The 19,261-nt window shown below is 42.9% G+C and overlaps 1 protein-coding gene across 1 annotated transcript; it reads right to left on the reverse strand.

Moving 5' to 3' along the window:
- Positions 1–658: 658 nt before the first annotated feature.
- Positions 659–18,896, reverse strand: pax3a (paired box 3a). Its single transcript, XM_038718147.1, has 9 exons — positions 18,378–18,896; positions 17,510–17,745; positions 16,965–17,094; positions 16,544–16,687; positions 7,567–7,766; positions 6,898–7,063; positions 6,548–6,768; positions 2,853–3,116; positions 659–1,754 (listed from the first exon to the last, which is right to left on the reverse strand). Exons 1-9 carry the CDS (start codon positions 18,460–18,462, stop codon positions 1,737–1,739), a joined length of 1,464 nt encoding a protein of 487 aa, XP_038574075.1. The 5' UTR covers positions 18,463–18,896; the 3' UTR covers positions 659–1,736.
- Positions 18,897–19,261: the final 365 nt, after the last annotated feature.

A 19,261-nucleotide genomic window follows, 5' to 3' on the forward strand; every position in this document is an offset into this window, starting at 1 on the left:
TAGTGCCCCAGGAGTGTGCACAAGGGATGCAGCTCACATATAGTAGGTATTGTCACGATCCTGCTCATCTGGATGTAGATAAAAGGGGGCAAACAGCTGGCATGTTTAAAATGAAAAGAAAAAGAAAGACAAAATCTCTAGTTTAACCAAGTAAAGTAAATCACAGGGCCCTTGAAAGGAATATAGAAATACTGAAGTCTTGAGTCCCCTCTAGGCACCCCCTCACTACCCAGAAAAATAAAAAAGAAGGTCTCACGTTTTTTGATGACTTCACTATTTCATATTTTATCTTTTCGGTTCCCTGTTCAATTAAATCTACTCTAAATTTAATTTCATGAATGCCTAAACGGTGTTTAAAAACCTCCTCCACACTGCCAAGAATACAATGCTGAAGCATTTCAGCCTAAAGTTATTTGTTAATTTGTTGGCCTAAAATCAGCCTAATTTAAACATACAGAGTCTTTGCCATAATTATACATATAAAATACATACATTCCTATATTTATAGAATGTAAATTCCTGCTGGGTTGCCAAAACAAATAAAAACACAACTTTAAAAAAAAAGTAAATGAGGACACGAACTCATTCTCCTGAGTGGTAACAACAGCCATTGTATCCCATAAATAACACCCACTCAAAGTCACAATTTTATGCATTTTTATAGAGTTTATTATAAATAGTAAATAGTGCTGGATTGTACACAAAACTTTATACAGCAAAATCATTTTACAACAATGGAAATGAAAATTATACAAAAGAAAAAAACATGTATAATGAACACTGTGTAAGACTTAAGCACTTAGGAGCGCTCAACACAAGACGTAGATAAGAGACATAACACTTGAACAACACTAAATAAATAAGAAATGGGACTAATGTTTGCAAGTTCCTGGTGAAAACAAATTTAACACATGCAGGAAAAAAAAATTAACTGTCAAACTGAATAATGTATTCACTGGCAGAGAATTTTTTGGCATCATGACTATGTTTGCTATTTTTCATCACTTGATGACTTCCCCTGATTGATCAATGCACACAACCCAAAATGAAGAACATTAAAAAGAGAGCATATTTTTGAGGGTATAATCAGGGGGCATTTGATCCGTGTTCATTTACATCACATGAGGTATGAATGTATTGCACTTTCTTTGGGTTGCAGTGGTTCCACTATGACTCCACTCCGCCTCGATTCATGCCTTTCTGCTGGTTTTCCCGGTGTAGTCATATTAATATCTCCAATGTCTTATACAAGAATCACATCAATGTACAGTAAATATTATTTTCCTATGACATGGTGATGAAGAGAAGCACAGGGGGAGGGCTAACAAAGTCCGCCTCAACTTGCACCTCTGCCACCTTTTAATCGAATACAGAATCTTGAATGTATTTACTCCACTTTTCCCATCCCTCTTCCTTTACTCTTTAAGCATGGACAACAAACCGTGCTTGGTCCTTGGAGCATGACGTGATGCACAAGCAAAGCGACTGGCAGGTAACAGGAGAGGCTGCGCCTTTGGTCCTAATTTTTCCAGTCAACCACCTCCATCGCCATCGCTACACCTCCATCTCAACTCTTTCCCTCGCCAAAGAAGAAAACCTCAACCCCTACACCCACCCAACCTCTCTCACTGTCCTCGGGGCTGGGAGGTCCAGCAAAAGCTGGTGGGAGGGGTGGCTCTCTGGCGATGAATGTCAGACTGGCCGGGAAGCCTCCAGTTCAGGCAATGTTGCGGGCTTCATATAATGAAAGGCACCTGAGGAGAACACGGAAAGACAGAAGTAGGGTTAAAGAGATTCTTTGCATTTTATTCAGCTTGAACTGCTTAAATCATCTGATGGCCGACTTAGCAAAAAGTGTGAAATGGGAAGTTAAATGAGAGGTGAAGGACTGTGAAAGAAGAAAGAGGTGTTTAAGAGCACATGAGAGCAGGCGAGAGTGGAAATGGGGGTCCTGATAAAACTCAAAAAAACAGGTGAAGAGCTTTGGGAATCTCCTTATAGACATTCTTTGAACCTAATGTGGTTGGAAAAACTAGCCTGAGACTGAGCCTTAGACTGGATCTCTGGCTCTGCTCTACTGATCAATAACAACTCTAAATCTGACCTCCAGTGGGACACATGGTTCTAATCCTGGCCTGCCAAGGGCCATAATCGCCCCCTGTTAAAGAGCCCCTTACCCTTCTTTTATACAGACACACACAGACACACATGCACATTTCACCAAACCCCCAAAAGCTACATGTGGATCTCTCCCAGGACTGGCTAAATTAATGACATCAAGATGTTGCCACTGATGGGCCAGTCAACATGTGGTAGTGTACCTCAGATCAGCCCCAACAACACACACTGCTGCGACCCGCACACTATACCCTCCCTCCTGTCAAATACGCTTTGGGAAGTGGCTCCTTTCATTTGGGCGGCTATCTTTGTTACACAGGGGTCATTACATGGCTAGGTGAGCTGCTCTGAGGGTTTGATGGGCAAGCTCATCATACGGGGTCATGAAAAGACATTGAGTGAAAATGTGTGTGTTTGGGTAAGCCCCGGACATGCCTCTGCATCAGACCACGTGTACAGCCCGATGATGGTAATGTAAACTGAGGTAACCTGGCCACTAGCGCTCTCTAACATACATGTAATTTCAGCAAAGGGTGATTTGAGAAGCTTGCTCATCAGAGGGGCCTGCGCAATTAACATGGTTTAGAAAATATAAACTAAATCCCATAGCCGGAGCTGTGGTTATAGAAGGACATAACCTCTAATCAATTAGAGATGATTTCAATTCAAATATAGGAATTAAAGTATCTAAATATCTCTAAATAAGTATAAAAACAGCAGTTAAGTGAACATACCTTGCTCTGACTATATTGTCCATACTGGTAGGATGGATGGTGGTCCATGGCGTAGGCTGGAGTGGTGTAGGAAGGTGGGCAGTAAGACTGGGTGCTAGGCAAGGTAGGCATACTAGTCAGGCCTGGTAGAGCCTCAAGGCGCTGGGAACCGTGACAGCTGGCAGCCATGCCACCGTTAGGCTCCAGGCCTCCAGTCAGTGGGGAGAGGGCAAAGTCACTCTGGGACTGATGTGGCACTCCACCTGGGTTCAACAGGCCCATTACCTGAGGGGAGAAATAGAGGGAAACCGGCTTATTAGTCCTAAAGACTTTCTAGTTGCACCATGACAATGAATAAATTATATCACAGAGTAAATCGGTAACACTTGTGTATAATTTCTCCCTAAAGTAACGTGTTACCAGTATATTTTAAAATGAAAAATACAAGGGCTGATGTAACACCATTCAATCAACTTTTCCACTCCACTCAGGTGGGCTAAAGTACTTGTTCATTTTCAGAAAAACATTGTTACTAAATTCCCTCACACATGTGGTTTCCCTTTACTCTGCTTGACTGATTGAGGAGCTGATGGTGGCTAAAGAGTTCAATCCTTTAGCCAACTACTGGTTTCTGTTGGAGTTATCCATCAAATATACAGATGTAGAGGATATTCTTTTTACTTTTATTTTTCCTTGTAGTGACACTTTTGGGCTTCCGGCATTGTAACACAAATAGAATACAAAGAAAAGAAATAACAAGTCTAAACCTGACTCTGGCAGATGGTAATATGAGAAAAAATATTATATATATATATATATATATATATATATATATATATATATATTATAGTATTTATTTGTGAGAATTTGATGCATTTCAAGCTGAGTTCACACTGATTTGTATGTATCCACTGATGTATAGGGCCTCCTCAGAGCTATGCACTCTTATTGTCTCTCTCACTTTCTCTTGATGCCCTAAAATCACCGTGTCCTTGTGAGGCCAGGGTGAAGAGGCCAAAGGGTACGTGGGAACGAGGAGTAGGGTGTGTTTTTGTATGTGTGTGAGAGATCTACCTCTCCTATGTGTGGAATTGTGTATTTATCAGTAGGTGTGTGTGTGTGTGTGTGTGCACGGTCATGTGTAATATAAGCATTTTTTGCTCTGATGTCAGGGGTGTAGGGGTATCAGTGATACATCGTGAACAGCTGCATATAGGTTTGCGTGAGAAGCAAAGTCATGAAAATGTCTAAAACGTGAAGTTAAAAAGAGAACAAGAGTTACAGTCCGTGTAGGAGAAAATCGAGCTACAGCCGACATAACGCTAAAATATCCTGGAAAGAAAAGGAAACTAAAAAACAAAATAAGGTGAACAATAAGTAGCACCAAGTGATGAAAAATCAAGGGCTTTCCCAACTGACAGCCAGCTGGCACACACACATGCACATGTACATATATTGAGGCAAGGTGTCTTTAATGTATGTAATTTACAGTAGGTCTGTCAGAGTGATCTGACCTCACACATCTGACGAACGCATCAATGCGGCATACCAAACCCTTATTTCTATTCCATTAAGTTAAGGTCAATAGATTCCAGAAAATTCAATGCAGTCACCCATAAATGTTCACACTGCTTTAAACGGTTTATGTGTTATATTGGTATTATTAAATTATTACTAATAAATATAAAAACTTAAATATAAAGCATTCCAGTTGCTTCATGAAAAGATATTTCCTGGTTATCAAGTGATGTTTCACCATATCTCCTCACACATGCTATATATGCAAATATTAGTTTGTGTGGTATGTGTCTGTGAATACATGCCTGGGTCAGAGGGTCTGTGTCTATCTACTTGCACATTCACCCTCTGTCTGCAACTGAAACGGCAGCAGTTCCCGATGGTGTGTCTGTTTTAAGGTTGTTCCGGGGATTAGGTCTCAGGGGGGTGCAAATCCCAGCCGCTCGCTTCCTTGGTGAGAAAGGGTTCCTTTGGTATGCACCAGATCAGCAGTAAGACGCCAGAGATCCCACACCACAGGGAAACCACCGGCCTGACGGAAGCTCCGAATACAGAGCTAACTGCTCAGACAAGAATATCACCTATCTAAAGTAAACCATATCCATATCAAAATCCCACGGCGTGATAATGTGCCTATATCTTGAGGTAACTGAACCTCTGAATCTCCTGATGGATACAGAATAGTAAATAGAGTAGAGTAGCCTCAGACAAGAGTTGAGATGGCCAGACCGGAGCATTTAAGACAAAATAGACCAAAGTATGTAGCTATTCGTGAAAAGTGAAGTTGTAAAGTTTTCTAAGTGCAGAGAGGTCTTCATGTATTAACTATCAATGTCATAGAATTTAATCAATTCTCATTTCCTCCCTCTTATTAAGTTCAAATCAGGAAATTAATTCTATCCTCGTGTGAAATAGAGGAAACTGTATTGCAATATACATTCAAACAGCTGCAATAAATACATGAATTAAAACAAATTAGCCAACAAAGTGAGTCATTTGCATAAATTACACACTTTGTTATAAGGGGATAGATTACTTCATTCCAATCAATTAAGACACTGGAACATTCTGTGATTGCAATTCCAGACTGAGAAAACATTCCAGGCACACCGCCGTCCCTACGCAAGATGAGATGTCTGTTCTGTACAGAGCAGCCCACTGAGGTTAATGCTGAAACCATCCATGAGGCCACAGCACCTTTGGCCTCTTTATTGGAGTTGAAGTCACTCGGTGACCCTGTGGGTGGGTGAACTCATACCACAGCCATGTGCTCAGTTACAGAAAGGCAGGTTTGAGTACCAGTTATGCTTCAACAAAGTCATTAACTTAAGTATAAATTATGAGTTAGCTCAGTCGGCTGCAAACATCAACCACTGATGCGCAGTTTGCCTCATGTCATCTTCACTCTCCCTTGTCTCTCTATACATTTATCTGTCCAATACAAATAACACTCTGCAAAGAATAATGCTGTTAAAAGTAAATGTGGCCAGTTCCTGAGGAAGAAACACAAATTCTAACGGTGCCACCTACCACTTTCACCTTATTTTTTTCACTATATATACATCCTGAGGCATCCACATAGTAACAAACCTGCCTGAGGCAGTTTTTTATCTGTGCCTGACAGGAGTCTGAGATTCTCTCTCATGGGAATTAGTACCCAGCATGCATTGCATGTGGGCCGGCCACCCTTTGTGGCGGTTAAAAGCTTGTTTTCCGCCTGTTAGTCCATCTTCTGGGCTGGTAGGGAGCAACTGATGGACGCTGATGACTGTGTAATCGACCATAATTGTCTTTTCAGTTTTGATTTGTGTCATCATCCGACATCCATACATCTTTTCTCATGTCTGGTCCCTTTTCCCTCCCCAAAGACTGACGTTTGCCACATTTTAAATTCATCAAACAACCCATCAGAATAAACAAAAATGAAAAGCTACCGTGTTTCTCAGCCTAACAAGGTTTTCATCAATGTCACTGCAATGACACCTCCTAGGTCGCACGCACAGGAGCGTGTGTGTTTGGTTGTATCATTATCCTTCCATATGGTGTGTTTCAAAAACCCCATGAAGACATATTGGTGTCCTGTTTCCTGGCATGATAACAAATATGTGTGGACAGAATTTTATGTGTGTATGTACATGTATGCACATATTCATGGGTGGGTGTGTTTCTACAAGTATGTCTATGTTGTAAAGACGTACCTGTGGTGATAGGCTGTTGGTGATGGTGGGGTTGACAGTGTTGGTGTGTCCTGTCTGAGCCACAAAGCTGTCCGAGTATCCTGAGAAGCCATGACGTCCAGACGACAGGCAGTACGCAGAGCTTCCATCCTGGGAGCCTGCTGATGAGCTGAGCCCGCTCTGGTGCACAGAGGTAGGGGGCAGAGGCTGCGGTCGGTGGACTGTACTGGGCTGCTCGGATGCTGCAGAGAATAAAACATTCTTCTTATTGGTTTGGTTTAATCAAGAACTATTTTGCAAAAGCGTAACTCAATTCTGACATTTTAAGGCGCAAATTTAAAGCACGTTTGGGCGTGTTCAGCCGAATCCACCTTGAGCTATAGAAGTAGGAGTGTAGGGGCTGTCGGACAGCTGATAGGGCTGCAGGCCTGACATAGCTGGTGGAGGGAAACCACCGGGGATGAGGTGGTTAAACGCCATCAGTTGACTGGCTCCTGCTTGCTTCCTCCACCTGGCTCTTCTGTTGCTGAACCACACCTGAGAGAACAACACAGACAAGACTTTTTATTTTTCTGATAACCCAATACAATAATTTGACTTGTAGAGCATGTATATGGTCATCTGTATTTGCAAGAGTACTTGGCGCTTGTGAATATGTGCCTGTGTGTGTGAGGCCTCTCTGACCCAATAGCTGAACTGATAGAGATCTTAACATCTGGGGCGTGCGGTGAAACCACAGACATTACATCTTTGTATGCTACTGCAAGTTACTGGGTTCAAAGCGAAACGCCCCAGGGCTGTTACAGCTGTTAAAGCCTATAATTGCACACCATCTAAATCAGGAATCTATTTTGGGGTCTTTACATAGCCTTTTTGCAGAGAGTTTGACAAAAATAAACTGTCCTCATACACAGGGGGTCAGATGAATGACTTAAGGAATGTGTAGCAACATCCCAAGGCAAATTGACGTCCACATGACACATATCCATGACAGGAAGACACATTGCTCTGCTGTCAACATTGGGACTTGAGTGTCTAACCTGAACTCGAGCCTCCGTCAGTTTGGCCCGCTGAGCCAGCTCCTCACGCGTGTAGATGTCGGGGTAGTGTGTGCGCTCGAAGGCCCGCTCCAGCTCCTCCAGCTGCTCCGCTGTGAAGGTGGTCCGACTGCGACGCTGCTTCCTCTTCAGAGGCAGGCCCGGCTCTGAGTCCACGTCAGAGCCCTCATCCGAGTGACTGGCTGGAATTGCAAAACAAACAGACTGTTACTTCAACATTCAGAGGAGTCTGGGCTGATAACTGACTGAAACTTTGGGGGCAAATACTAAGCTGAGATACAATAGATGAATCCGAGACAATAGATTGTGCTGAGTACAACACATGGTACAGAGCAACTTTAGATTGTGTCCTCCTGCTCCCTTAAACTCCTCACTGGTTCCTGGGGGGATCAAAACACAGAAGCTGCTTGAACACGGATTAAAGAGGACTAGATCCCTCTAGGGCATCTATTCCCCGGGGACACTGTGTCTCTCCCAGTCTTAGCCATGCTGTGCACTATACCAATAGGGTCCCATACTGAAGAGTAGGCAGACTTTTGCAGGTGCTTCTTAATCTGGTTGTTCAGTTGCGGGCAGGAGAGAGCGACTGGGTAACTGGGAGACCGCTATTGGGATCTAATTCAGCAGAAGAAGGGAATCAATGAAGGCTTGAGACTAGAGACAGAAGACTATTGCTGCATTTCAGGGGGGGGGGTTACCCATCTATTAAATAATGATTAGGCTCCACAAACTAGCGTGACAGCCTGCCATTGTCTGCCATTACATGTCTGCAATCCCCCATCTCTTTCTCAGTCATACGCACAAACATGCATCTGCTACGTCTCGGCTATGAGCTTTCACTCAATGAACTTAGTCCATGACAATGTGTGGAACACAGACGGACACAAGACAGAAAGAGTTGGAATCCACTCCCAAATCCACTCCAGAGGGACCCCTTAAACCTCATGAAGAAGGTTCACTGCACCTTTTTGACGCTCAGACTATGCGGCAAACACCTCAGCTGAGAGAGAAGAAATAAGAGACCCCCAAACAGAGAGAGAGGTGAAGGCAACAGAAAGGCTTCAGCAGAGGACTGAAGCTGGTCTGTTTTGCTCAGACTGCTCATTCTACCTCTGCCCTCCAGATTTAAAGCTTTAATTAAAAAGTGCCAAGTCAGACATGGAGGGGGGTAGCAGGGATCTCCCCTTGCCTCTGGAGCGTCTGGAGCCAAGCAGGAAATGTTTGTGCCGGTTGCCAGTGTGTGCCTGACCAGGCATTACACATGGATTTGCTCCCTGGGAATGCTGCTGTGCTCCGGACCGCCAGCACACAAGACTCTGATGCTGAGAAGAGCTCTTTATTACATTCAAACCAAGGGCGCCACGCTGGCATAAAGGCTCACAGAGGATTGGCTGGATGCTTAGATACTCCTGGAACGTGCAGTGTGACTTTGGGATGTGGTTTGTTTAGGTAAGGATGTGGCCTGAGACCAGTTGGAGCAACTTTTATAATATAACAGGCGTAAGGAGAAGGCCACACAGCATGAAAATAAAACTTGATGATTTCCTAAAAACACATTTTTTTTAACATCAGTGTTGTTGGGATTAGTAAGTGCAATGTCCATTAAACAGCACATAAACAACACTAAAAGGTTAGACTACAAGAAATGACAAACTAAGTAACATTTAATGTCATTACCATTTTAATGATGGCAGAACAGTGGAAGAAAGAAAAAGACAGAGAACCAATGACGGTGCAGAAACGAAAAGATTCCTGAGGGAGGGAACGAGAGCTCATAAAACTCCTCAGAAGAGAAAGCTCCCCATTGGCACTGTAACTCATGTTAACTGCAGGGTGGGGGTGGATCTCTCCTCCTTTGCCCCCTTTATTTCCGCCTTTCCCTCTCTTTTTTTATTATTAGTAACTACAGAGAAAACACTCCGTCACAGACTCTCCTTTAATGGCAAATGACAGTGTTGCTTTTGTCATCCTCTGCTTCGCACTTTCTCTTCTGCGCTCTTCCTTTCTCACTCTCTGTCTTTTTATCTAAGTGTTTTTTTTCTGGAAGTGAAGTGGCCAAGCCTTTGTATCTTAGCAGGGAAAAGCCTGTGGCAGGGCTCTATTGGACCGATTACCACGCTCCATCTGTAGGAGCCATCAGGGACGCCTGGGCCTGCATTCAGGGGCCTGTCACCTGCCCAGCAGGGGAGTGGGGGGGGGGGTGGGGGTGGGGGGGGGGGTGCTGTAGGGTGAGATGGGGGCTGTAAGGCCAGGGGCTGAGTGGGGGAATGAAGAGTGGGAGGGAGAAGTTGTGGGGGGGGGGGGGGGGGGGGGGGGGGGCACAAAGGGGTCCAGAGAAGGGCCACTGGGGGCTGTGAAGGGGCACAGCAGGGGAGCACCCCTTCATCCCCTCCCTCCGCGGCCTGAGGGAAACAGAGCTGGGGGAGGGGGAGTTGAAGAGGTTGACATGGAGAGGAGATGGGAAGCTGAAGGCACCTGAAGAAGATGCTGGGGAAGGGGTGTGGGGTGCCAAGCTAAGGAGAATGGGGGTGTCGGCCATTCTTAAAAGTGGACCTGTCCCTTCCATCTCATCCATTCTCTTGCTCTGTGCTCACTTGTAGCTGCTTGCACATCTTTGACAGCTTACGCTGCTGTGGATCAATTTTAAGGCACGCTGATGCAGAAGCGTACTCGGAGAGGGTTGTTCCCACACATTCCCTGCAACAAACGGCAGAAGAGGATCCTAAACACACAAAGGGAGGCCTCGACCTCCATACTTAAACACCCAAATCAAATTTTACGCTGCAGCTAAAGCACCAGGGAGCTCAAAATACTCCATAGCCACTCACAGTTTGGCTGTGGCTCTGACAAGAGTCTTAATAGAAAGATAGATTATTATCCCTCAAGCGGAAATGGGGGCTGCTGCAGCATCATCCATAAAACAGACGTTTCAAAACAAAATAAGATGCAGGTTAATAAACTGATAAAAAGCTAGCTTAGATAGTAGGGTGAATGGTGGATAATTTATTTAACATGGTTTGGAGGGCAGTAGTTAGCACATCGGAGTGGTGTGTTCAACAAGTAAAATCAACAGGTTCCTTTCCCTGATCAGATACTCCTAAATAAAATTAAACAAGTGTATTTACAGGTGTGTTTGTGCACACACATTTAAACATCAGCAGAAAAAGGACAGTGCTACAGACTGACCGCTCAAGGTAAACAGAACCATTTATCGATTATAGAGAGGAGACTGACAGGCACGGAAGATAAACTCCAGAGGGTCACAGATGTGAACTTTGGGGAACGTCCAGTTCCATTAGCTTCACCTGCCGCAGCAGTGCCTCTAGCAGGCCAAAAAAAAAAAACAAGTGCGGACTCCTACTGCGAGAATAAAGACTGCTCTTGTTTACTGCATAGTCTAGATCAGCCAGGGCAAGCCTTGCCAAGCATTCATCCCCCTCCCATCCGTTCAAGAGATGTTAATATGAAGAGACATGCACAGGCGCACACATGCATGTGTGTGGATCCAAACACATAGCTTGAAATTGCCAAATAAAATGAATGAGGTGGAAAGAGTGATATAATGTACGAGTTAGAATCGACATAGATAATAAAGGAAGGGAAAGAAGCATAGAAATCTAGAGAAGGGGACGAAAGAGAAAAGGGATGAAGAGCCTCAGTGAGAAAGAGAAAGAGAAAGAGAAGTGGGGCATATGGGGAAGTTTATAGCCTTGTCTTGGTAGGGGCTGGATAGCCCTTCCTCCAGGGGCTGTTAATAGAGAAGGTAATTGAGCTGGTGACATGTGTTCGCAACCCAAAACAAAGGGCATAACAGACAAATGAACTAGTTATTTGCCCAGGGAAGTAGATCAGGCCCTTTCAGGCCACGGAGCATAGTGCGAGAGGGCCACTGAATAAAATAGTGGCATGCCACATAGAGCCAGAGCGAGCAGATGCACTGGAGGAAAAGAACAGTTAACTGACAGCTTATGGGCTCAGCTGGGGTTAACAGTTAAGGGAAAATGGGAGTGAGTGGGCTGCTCACTTGACTTGCTAAAGAGCCCCCAGGAACCCGCAGCTGCCTGGGAAAAGAGGGGGGCAGATAGAGAGAAAGAGAGAGGGAAAAGATGATGCGATGGACAGAAAAAAATGGAGTGGCACTTAACGGACAAAGAAATGGCTGGCGATATGACTTTGAAAGATGTATCTCTGTCTAATATTGGTGAAGTGACAAAAAGCCACAAATGGCCCTTCATGGCCATTATATGTGCCCAGTGTGCGGTGGTTATTATTTAGTTCCACTGCGGTGCTGTTAGGTGACAGTTTCACGGTGGCATTTCCACCCTCGGGGTGGGGACAAAGCAACTGCACAGAACCCACGCAGGGACAAAGCAACAGGCCAGTCTGCCGCACGTTCCAGTCAAACGGATACTAACCAGCAGAGATACACCGGCTCAGGACAGCCTTGTTTAGGCCAGACCAAAGTCTATGCACCTTAACTAAAGTGACGGATATTTATTCAACACAGTTTTGCTGATCAGCTATTAGGGAATCGATCAGTTGTCATCTTTCCCCAAACATTATTGTAACCTCTTTTTCCTGGGGCCTGATAGTTTTAACAGTCAGGTGACCCTAGGTCAGCCCCTGACCTTTTCACAGCTACTGCACAGTGCTGCAGAGAAGACGGCCTCACCACTGACCCTGCAACAAACTGCAGCCAACAGAGAGAGAAGACATCATCACATTCCACGTTTTCTTTTTTTAACCTGACAAACACTCATTAATGGTGTATTTATTTTAGTTTTCTAAGCTTTGGGTGCACATTTTCAACTTCTATTGTTTCACTGACTGTGTTTGGACAAAAGTAGAAAATAAAGATCTAAGTTAGAACACATAAAAATAAAAAAATCTTATATCCTACATTTCTGTTCTTTTTTAGTGGAATTCTGTGTTCAGAGAGGGGAAAAGAGACATTAATCAAAACAGCAACAGAGTTGTGCAGGCATGTCATAATGTGCAATGTGTTTGGACGAAACAGCTCCACAAAAACTGAGGCTAAACAAAGTTAAGTGATTGACAACGCTGTCTGGCTTTACTCAATTAACTATCCCATTGTGTTCCTCTTTGCAGAGTCCCCTCACCCCCGACCCTTTTCTCTTCACACTCCTTTATCCTCCCCATCACAGAGTTTTGCTTGGCTAATACTTCCAAGGAAATAGAGAGTTCTTTTTATACTGAGGCTCCTCTCCTTGACCTTCCATTGCTCATTGCTTCTTTTTCAGTCACTTCACAGTGTCTCTGGGGTTAGTGGGGAGAATGCGGAGAGTACATCAGCGCCGAGGGGCCGGCTCAGGGCAGGACCCCAGCCCATTACTTCAAAGTTGGCCTGCATTCATTAATTGTCCTTTGAATTAATATTGGAGGATCACAATGTGGGTGCCAACAGAGAAAGAGGCTTTAATGAAGCATAGAGTCTGCATTCAGTTGCAGATCAGCCAGTGTGGATTTTTTCTTTCTTTTTTTAGAAAGAGGGAGCCTTGAGAATCATGCCAACACAGAACACAGGAGTGTTTAGTATTTGTATTTGAGAAGAGGGTAATCTATCTATCTATCTATATCTATCTATCTATCTATCTATCTATCTATCTATCTATCTATCTATCTATACCTCTCAAGGCCAGAAATATTTTTATTTTTGTTTGTTTTTCTCCAGCAGCCCACTTGGCTAAACTAGCATTATAATCACTATTAAGACTGGAAAACATAGAGTGAGGCCCTCATATAAATTTCTCCATTATCCAGCCCTGAGAGGAAAATGGAAATGTGGCTGTAGCAGACATTCCTCTGGTTGTATTGAGGCCTTCTGTCTCCTGTGACTCCTCTGAACCTCCAATCATAAACTCATAAACCGTGGAAATGCACAGACACACGTTCTAGAAATTCAACATCTATCTCTGTGTTTACAGTTGTGGGTTATTGCCATGCGGCTCACTTTCCTTTGCTCCCTGCGTGCGAGAGAAATCTATCTGTTTATGTTGTTTGATGTCTCATGAGAATACAAGTTTTGAACTTTGAAAATTGGATTAGATGGCTCGGATGTGGCAGCTGCTAGTGGAAGTTTGCTACCGTCATCACTTCACTTTCGAGGGGTTTTGAGCTCAATGTATATTACATAGTCTACACTTTTTTTACTTTTACAATCGCTTGAAAATAATAACTCTCAAACACAAATATGATATCTTCTCTCTTTACTCTCTAAATTACCCTCACGCTAAATCCATGCCAAAGTCACAGGGAGCCAGTAACCCAGTTTATTTACACAAACAAAGTCCCACTCAGCTCCTTTGACAAAAGCAGCTAAATCTTTCATGTTTTGTCAGCACTTGATTCCTCCTGTCCCTCTGGCTATTTGCCTGCCTCCGGACAATAGAGGCAGGAGAATGGCAGCAGATTGTTGGAATGCACCTCAATGAAACCAATTATTACATGTTGACTGCGTTCACCATGGCAGATTTGAAAGAACTGGGCTCATTCAATTTGGCACTGCAGGATTCCCTTTAAAGAAAAGTTATCCCTTTGACTGTTTGTATTTCTGAGCTTTCTTTTTCTTCTTCTTCTTTCTCCCTCGCACCCCCACTGCCATAAATGGATCCTGCAAGAGTGGCCACTCCTCTTTTATGACTTTGGTTACTTTAATTAGTTAAATGAGGCTAAAGTGCTAACAGTAATAAATAGAGGAATGGATGCTATCAATTAATTCAGCGCCACTCACGCCAAAAACAAATTCTTGCCACATTATTTAATCTTCCAATTAAAATGAATTACCAGAGATACGCTGAGTTAGATATACTCCTGCTCTATGGGCAAATGTGATAAATGGCACAAATAGTTCTTTCAAGCTGTAGCTCAACCATGTATGTTGTCTAAACCCTGCACATCCTGGAGTAAATTCTACCTCCATAACTCAACAGTTAAAGGAGATGTAAACAACTTAGCATCAGATTCATCCCAGTAAACATCCTTTTCCCACAATGTTCCAGTCACTTGCTAATGCCATGCAGACCTGGGGCTGCCCAGTATACATTATCCCACAACCCATAGCAATCCTTTTCCCAGACAAATAAATCTAAATGAGTCAGCTTTGATCTTAGCACTTAAGGAAAGCCAACAATAGTGGTAGAGGAGAAAGGGGCAGAGAGCAACAGGCCTCTCTTCACCACAACAATAGCCTCTGCAAACACCTACTTAATCAATATTTGGCCAGAAGACACTCTCAGTCCCCAAACCACCCTTTTCACATTCTAATGAAGAGCTATAAAAGAGAAAAACAACAACTACTTCCACAAAGAGACACAAGAATGAAATAGTGCTGTTCTGTATATCAATGGGGGGAAAGTGCCTTAGAGCTGTTTGCATGTATGATGTCACCAGTTTGATGTAAAGTAGCTAATGTTATTTGTTTTCTTTAAAAAAAAAAAAAAAAAATCATACAGCCTAAAAATATGAATTGAAGAAAAATCAAAGATTTAATTTTTTCCTTATCACATGTTTTCTGAGAGTTGTATTAAACCCACTTGTTTAGCATATTAAACAAAACATGTGTTTAAAGAGGATGGTCAAAAAAGTGCCAATCAGATTAATGTAAGAATCAAGGATGCATCCTAATTTATTGATTAATCTGATTATTCCAAATTGAATCTGCGCTGAAAAAAATTTGTTTCTTCCAGAAATGAGTTTTAGGGATGTGTCTGGCCTGGGAGAGGGAAGTGCCCACAGATATTGCATGAATGTGTTCGCCCTAAGCGGAAAGGAAAGGGGCGGACTTTGTCTGAGATGAAAGTGGAGAGAAATAAAAGGTTTGGATTTAATCTAGTGGAGAGAAGGGGTTCCCTGCGCTCACCGGCTGAAGGCGTCACGCTCACTGCGCAAAGACTGTGACAAAAGCTCTGTGCGCACAAGGAACGGCACCGTTCAGTGTAGATTACGCAAGGCCTGACGTGAATTTAACACATTTAAGGAGGGGAAAAATCACATGTTTATTTTATTTTTCTGATCTTAAGTTATGGTCTCTTAAAATGGCACAATTAAACCAAATCTAAACAAACCTACACCACTGAATAAAAGGAATACATCAGCGCGTCATCACATGATATTGCCAAAACACCAACTCTGTTTCAAGAAGTCATCAATAATTAACTATAGACTCCATCATGTCTCCAACAGCAACCTTTTTCTTTTACTGCAACACTCCTAAGACCCCAGAAACAGGTCGTAAATCAACAGATGTTTGTCTGAGCTCCCGAATCTGTATCTCCCGAATGGCAAACTGTAAACCGAAGGAAAAGCCCCCAAATTGGCACTTTTTTGAGCAGTCTATAAACCAGGTCGCACTGGGCCTATTGGTGTTCCTGAATAATTCATCGCTCATTGCGGGTTCATAATGTCTTCTCCGGGCCTTTTGTCAGTGCAGTTTTTTCTCCCTTTCTTTCCCCATTTGAAAGACACAGGCGTCTTTTTGTACACCACTGAGCCGCTCACTGGAGTTTGGCTTTTGTGCCCGTCAAACTGAGGTGTGAGTCTCAATGGACTCTCCCTGCTTTGTTCCCTGAAGTTCATCCTCAAGTGTCCGATTGTGTGTGTGTGCCATTTCTCAGGCTTGGAAGTTAGACAAATGTTTGATTATCCACTTTAAAAAATGTTTTATCTGCGCATTTGTTAAATCTCAGAAACCTAAACGCACGTGTAAGCACCTGCAACTTTAATGTATTTAACTTTCCTGTGCAGGTTATCTAAAACAGCTGGCTAAAATTTTATATTTTGTGTGTTGCCATGTTATAATAATTATAATTATATAATAATTATTATTGGCTGCCGACAATGAAAAATCAACATTTCGCCTTGCGATCAGAATATTCTTCCCTTCATTTAGTTTGCAACATTTTTGAGGGTTTGTAAAGTTACATCATAATTTTGCACTTACATCTGTCTCCCAGAATGCCATCGATGCTGTGTTTGGTCCGTGATTCGTTTTCCTCCATCTCTCTTTTCACCACTTCGTCGTCGTCCTCTTCATCGTCACCAACTCCTCCGAACTTAGACCGCATGACGCGACTGATTGCGCTCACTTAGGAAAAAAAGATTTAAAAAATGATATATTAAATACACAAGGGCAAATATAAATTACACAAAAAAACAACCCACCAAGAGTATTTTCTAGATGCTTATGCAAAGCATAAGAGAGGGCATAAAGCATGTTTACGCCAACATATGATTGCCGATGTTCACAAATCGCCAAATAGGCAATCCTTTTCTGTATTTAATATGGTATAAAAGTTTTTTTTTTATGATATACAAGCCAATCGTTTTCACATCACATTGCAGGTCCAGAAATTGTCGCCTACCTGAAGGAACGTTGTTCCTGTCGCAGATCCCATCTTTCAGTAATTTGTCCCTGATTTCCCAGCTGAACATGCCCGGGTGTTCTCTCTTGTACTCTTCGATCTTCTTGTCCACCTCTGGAGATGCGGTTTGCTTCGATTGGAGGAAGGAGAGAAGAAGAGTTTGTCACTTTTTTTATTTCAAGGCCTATGCTGTGGCGACAGGAAAGTGGAATAACTTGCTGAATTTAAGAGTGTGGAGGGCCACAAAAGATGGTTTAGCTTAGTAGAGAGTTATAATACATCTCCATCTTTTTACAAAGGTCTCATTGAACTCAATGACTTTGAATCCGTTGTTTTAATTAACTTATTGTTTAGCCTCTGTGTTTCACGCCCAAACTGTGAGAGATTGTGCCCTTATTAATTAAAATTATTCCATAAGGTAGTTCATGGAATTTAAATCATTGACTTGTTTCTGGAAACGCTGCTTATTTCACATGATTTGGTTGTCGCTTTCTTCATTTCAGATTTCTGTGAATTTACCAAACATCAACGGCCATATCTCTCACCTTTGGCTTGCTGCCTCCGATGGCCCCCGGCCTGATGGAGCCTGTCTCCTGGTACCGGCAGAGGATTTTGGAGACGCAGCCGTGAGACACCCGCAGCTGACGGGAGATGACACAGGGACGGACGCCGTGATGGGCCATCTCCACGATTTTATGGCGGATATGGTTTGGGAGAGGTCTGCCGTTTATGAAGACGCCGCCGAGCTGGTTGACCCGACCCTGTCCTAACGGAGTGGAGACTGGACAGCGGTGCATGGGATTTAGTTAGGTGAATATTCAAAAAACTTGTAGACTAAACAGGGTGTCTTGTTTTATACAATCAAAAAATAAATGAATTTTTAGTGATGGGAAACGACTTGCAACATGTCAGGAAAGCTTTGCATGATATAATCCAAAAGCAAGTAGGCCTACATTTTTAAAGTGCAATCAAATAAGGAAAAGCAAAGTCCTAACTGCAAATGTATCTAAATATAGACTAAATAATAGACTAAATATTCAGCCTAAAATTGGTGTAGCCTAATTATCGTAAAATAATTAGAACATTTTTGCTGCTGGCATGAGATAATTATTTTCTTCCGGACAACTGTCAGCAATATCTCTCCCAATCAATGTCGGAGACATGTTAGCATTAAATAAATAAATACAATTAAAATGTTTGCCACTAATGTAAACATAACCCGGGAAAGTTTTTCTTTTGTTTTGTAAAATACATTTAAAACTTTGGACAAGCTTCAATTAGTTATTACATTTTTCTTATATTTTCTTGCAGATTTAAAGCTTTTCAGAACTCGAGTTTGTCAACTTTTTCAGAAGTTATCTAAAAGTTGAATTTTCTCCAGCTTCTTGTCAGCAACTGGTGGTAGTCTCTTACCTTCCAGAGAGTATCCTCCCCGCGGATAATTCTGGTGGGGAGTTGGTCTCATCATTCTCGGCAAACCTCCTGCAAGAGCTGTCATGATCCCCGACTTTCTGCCAGGTAGCAGTTGAAACGGAGCTGCCTTTTACTTGTCGCTTTTAATCCTACAAAGTGCCCGTTTGTTTGTTGCAACAGTTCGCCCTCCCTACAGACGCGATGCAGCCTCCTTTTCCTTGAGTAACAGGTTGCCTCGACAAGAGAAAAGCTGAATCCCTCAGAGATTGTTATCCAGCGGCCGATGTGGGATGAGGTGAGAGTTTAAATACAAAGTGCAGGTTGCTAACAGTCCTGCGAGGATTGAGAGGATGGATGGAAGTCAAACATTTTATCTGTGGTCGCTGTCCCCTCTGACTCAGCGCTGCGCCTCCTGATTGGTGAAAGTCCCGGACGTCCAGTGGATGGAGGAGCTTTATGATTGGACAGCAGGAGCTCCCTTCTGTCTGGACTGACCTCACGAGGTCAGCCCTGTCACGGGCTTCTGCTACTGTCATGCAAGTTTCCACAAAGTGCACAACTATTAATAATAAATAAAATAAATGGCTGGGCGATGATATAGCTGATGCATATTATGCTCCTCGTTATCAAGGTCAAATAAAGTTTAATGAGAACAGTACATTCACACACACACACACACACACACACACATCCTTACAAGTACAAGAAACAAGAATGAACATTGTTAATGAAAGAATGAGTTATTAGTGGCCTTATTGTAATAAACAGTAGGGGCCTAGTTTAATATACATTAAAAATGACAAAAGGAATGCCATGATTATAAACTGGATTTTTTTTTGACAAAACAAAAAAAAAAGGTCAACGGTGAGGATTTTACAGGCGTG

Source organism: Micropterus salmoides, unplaced genomic scaffold (assembly GCF_014851395.1).
Source record: "Micropterus salmoides isolate LMB-PRFRI ecotype aquatic unplaced genomic scaffold, ASM1485139v1 Ms_hic_scaffold_14, whole genome shotgun sequence".
Lineage (NCBI taxonomy): Eukaryota > Metazoa > Chordata > Actinopteri > Centrarchiformes > Centrarchidae > Micropterus > Micropterus salmoides.

Excerpts from the sequence above, each read along its gene's own strand:
- pax3a (XM_038718147.1), bottom strand. The coding sequence starts at position 18,462 with ATGACAGCTCTTGCAGGAGGTTTGCCGAGAATGATGAGACCAACTCCC. Across the intron at positions 16,688-16,964 it reads CAGGAACAACGTTCCTTCAG|TGAGCGCAATCAGTCGCGTC; the intron begins GTAGGCGACAAT and ends TTTTTTCCTAAG. Across the intron at positions 7,767-16,543 it reads TGGCATTCTGGGAGACAGAT|CCAGTCACTCGGATGAGGGC; the intron begins GTAAGTGCAAAA and ends TTGCAATTCCAG.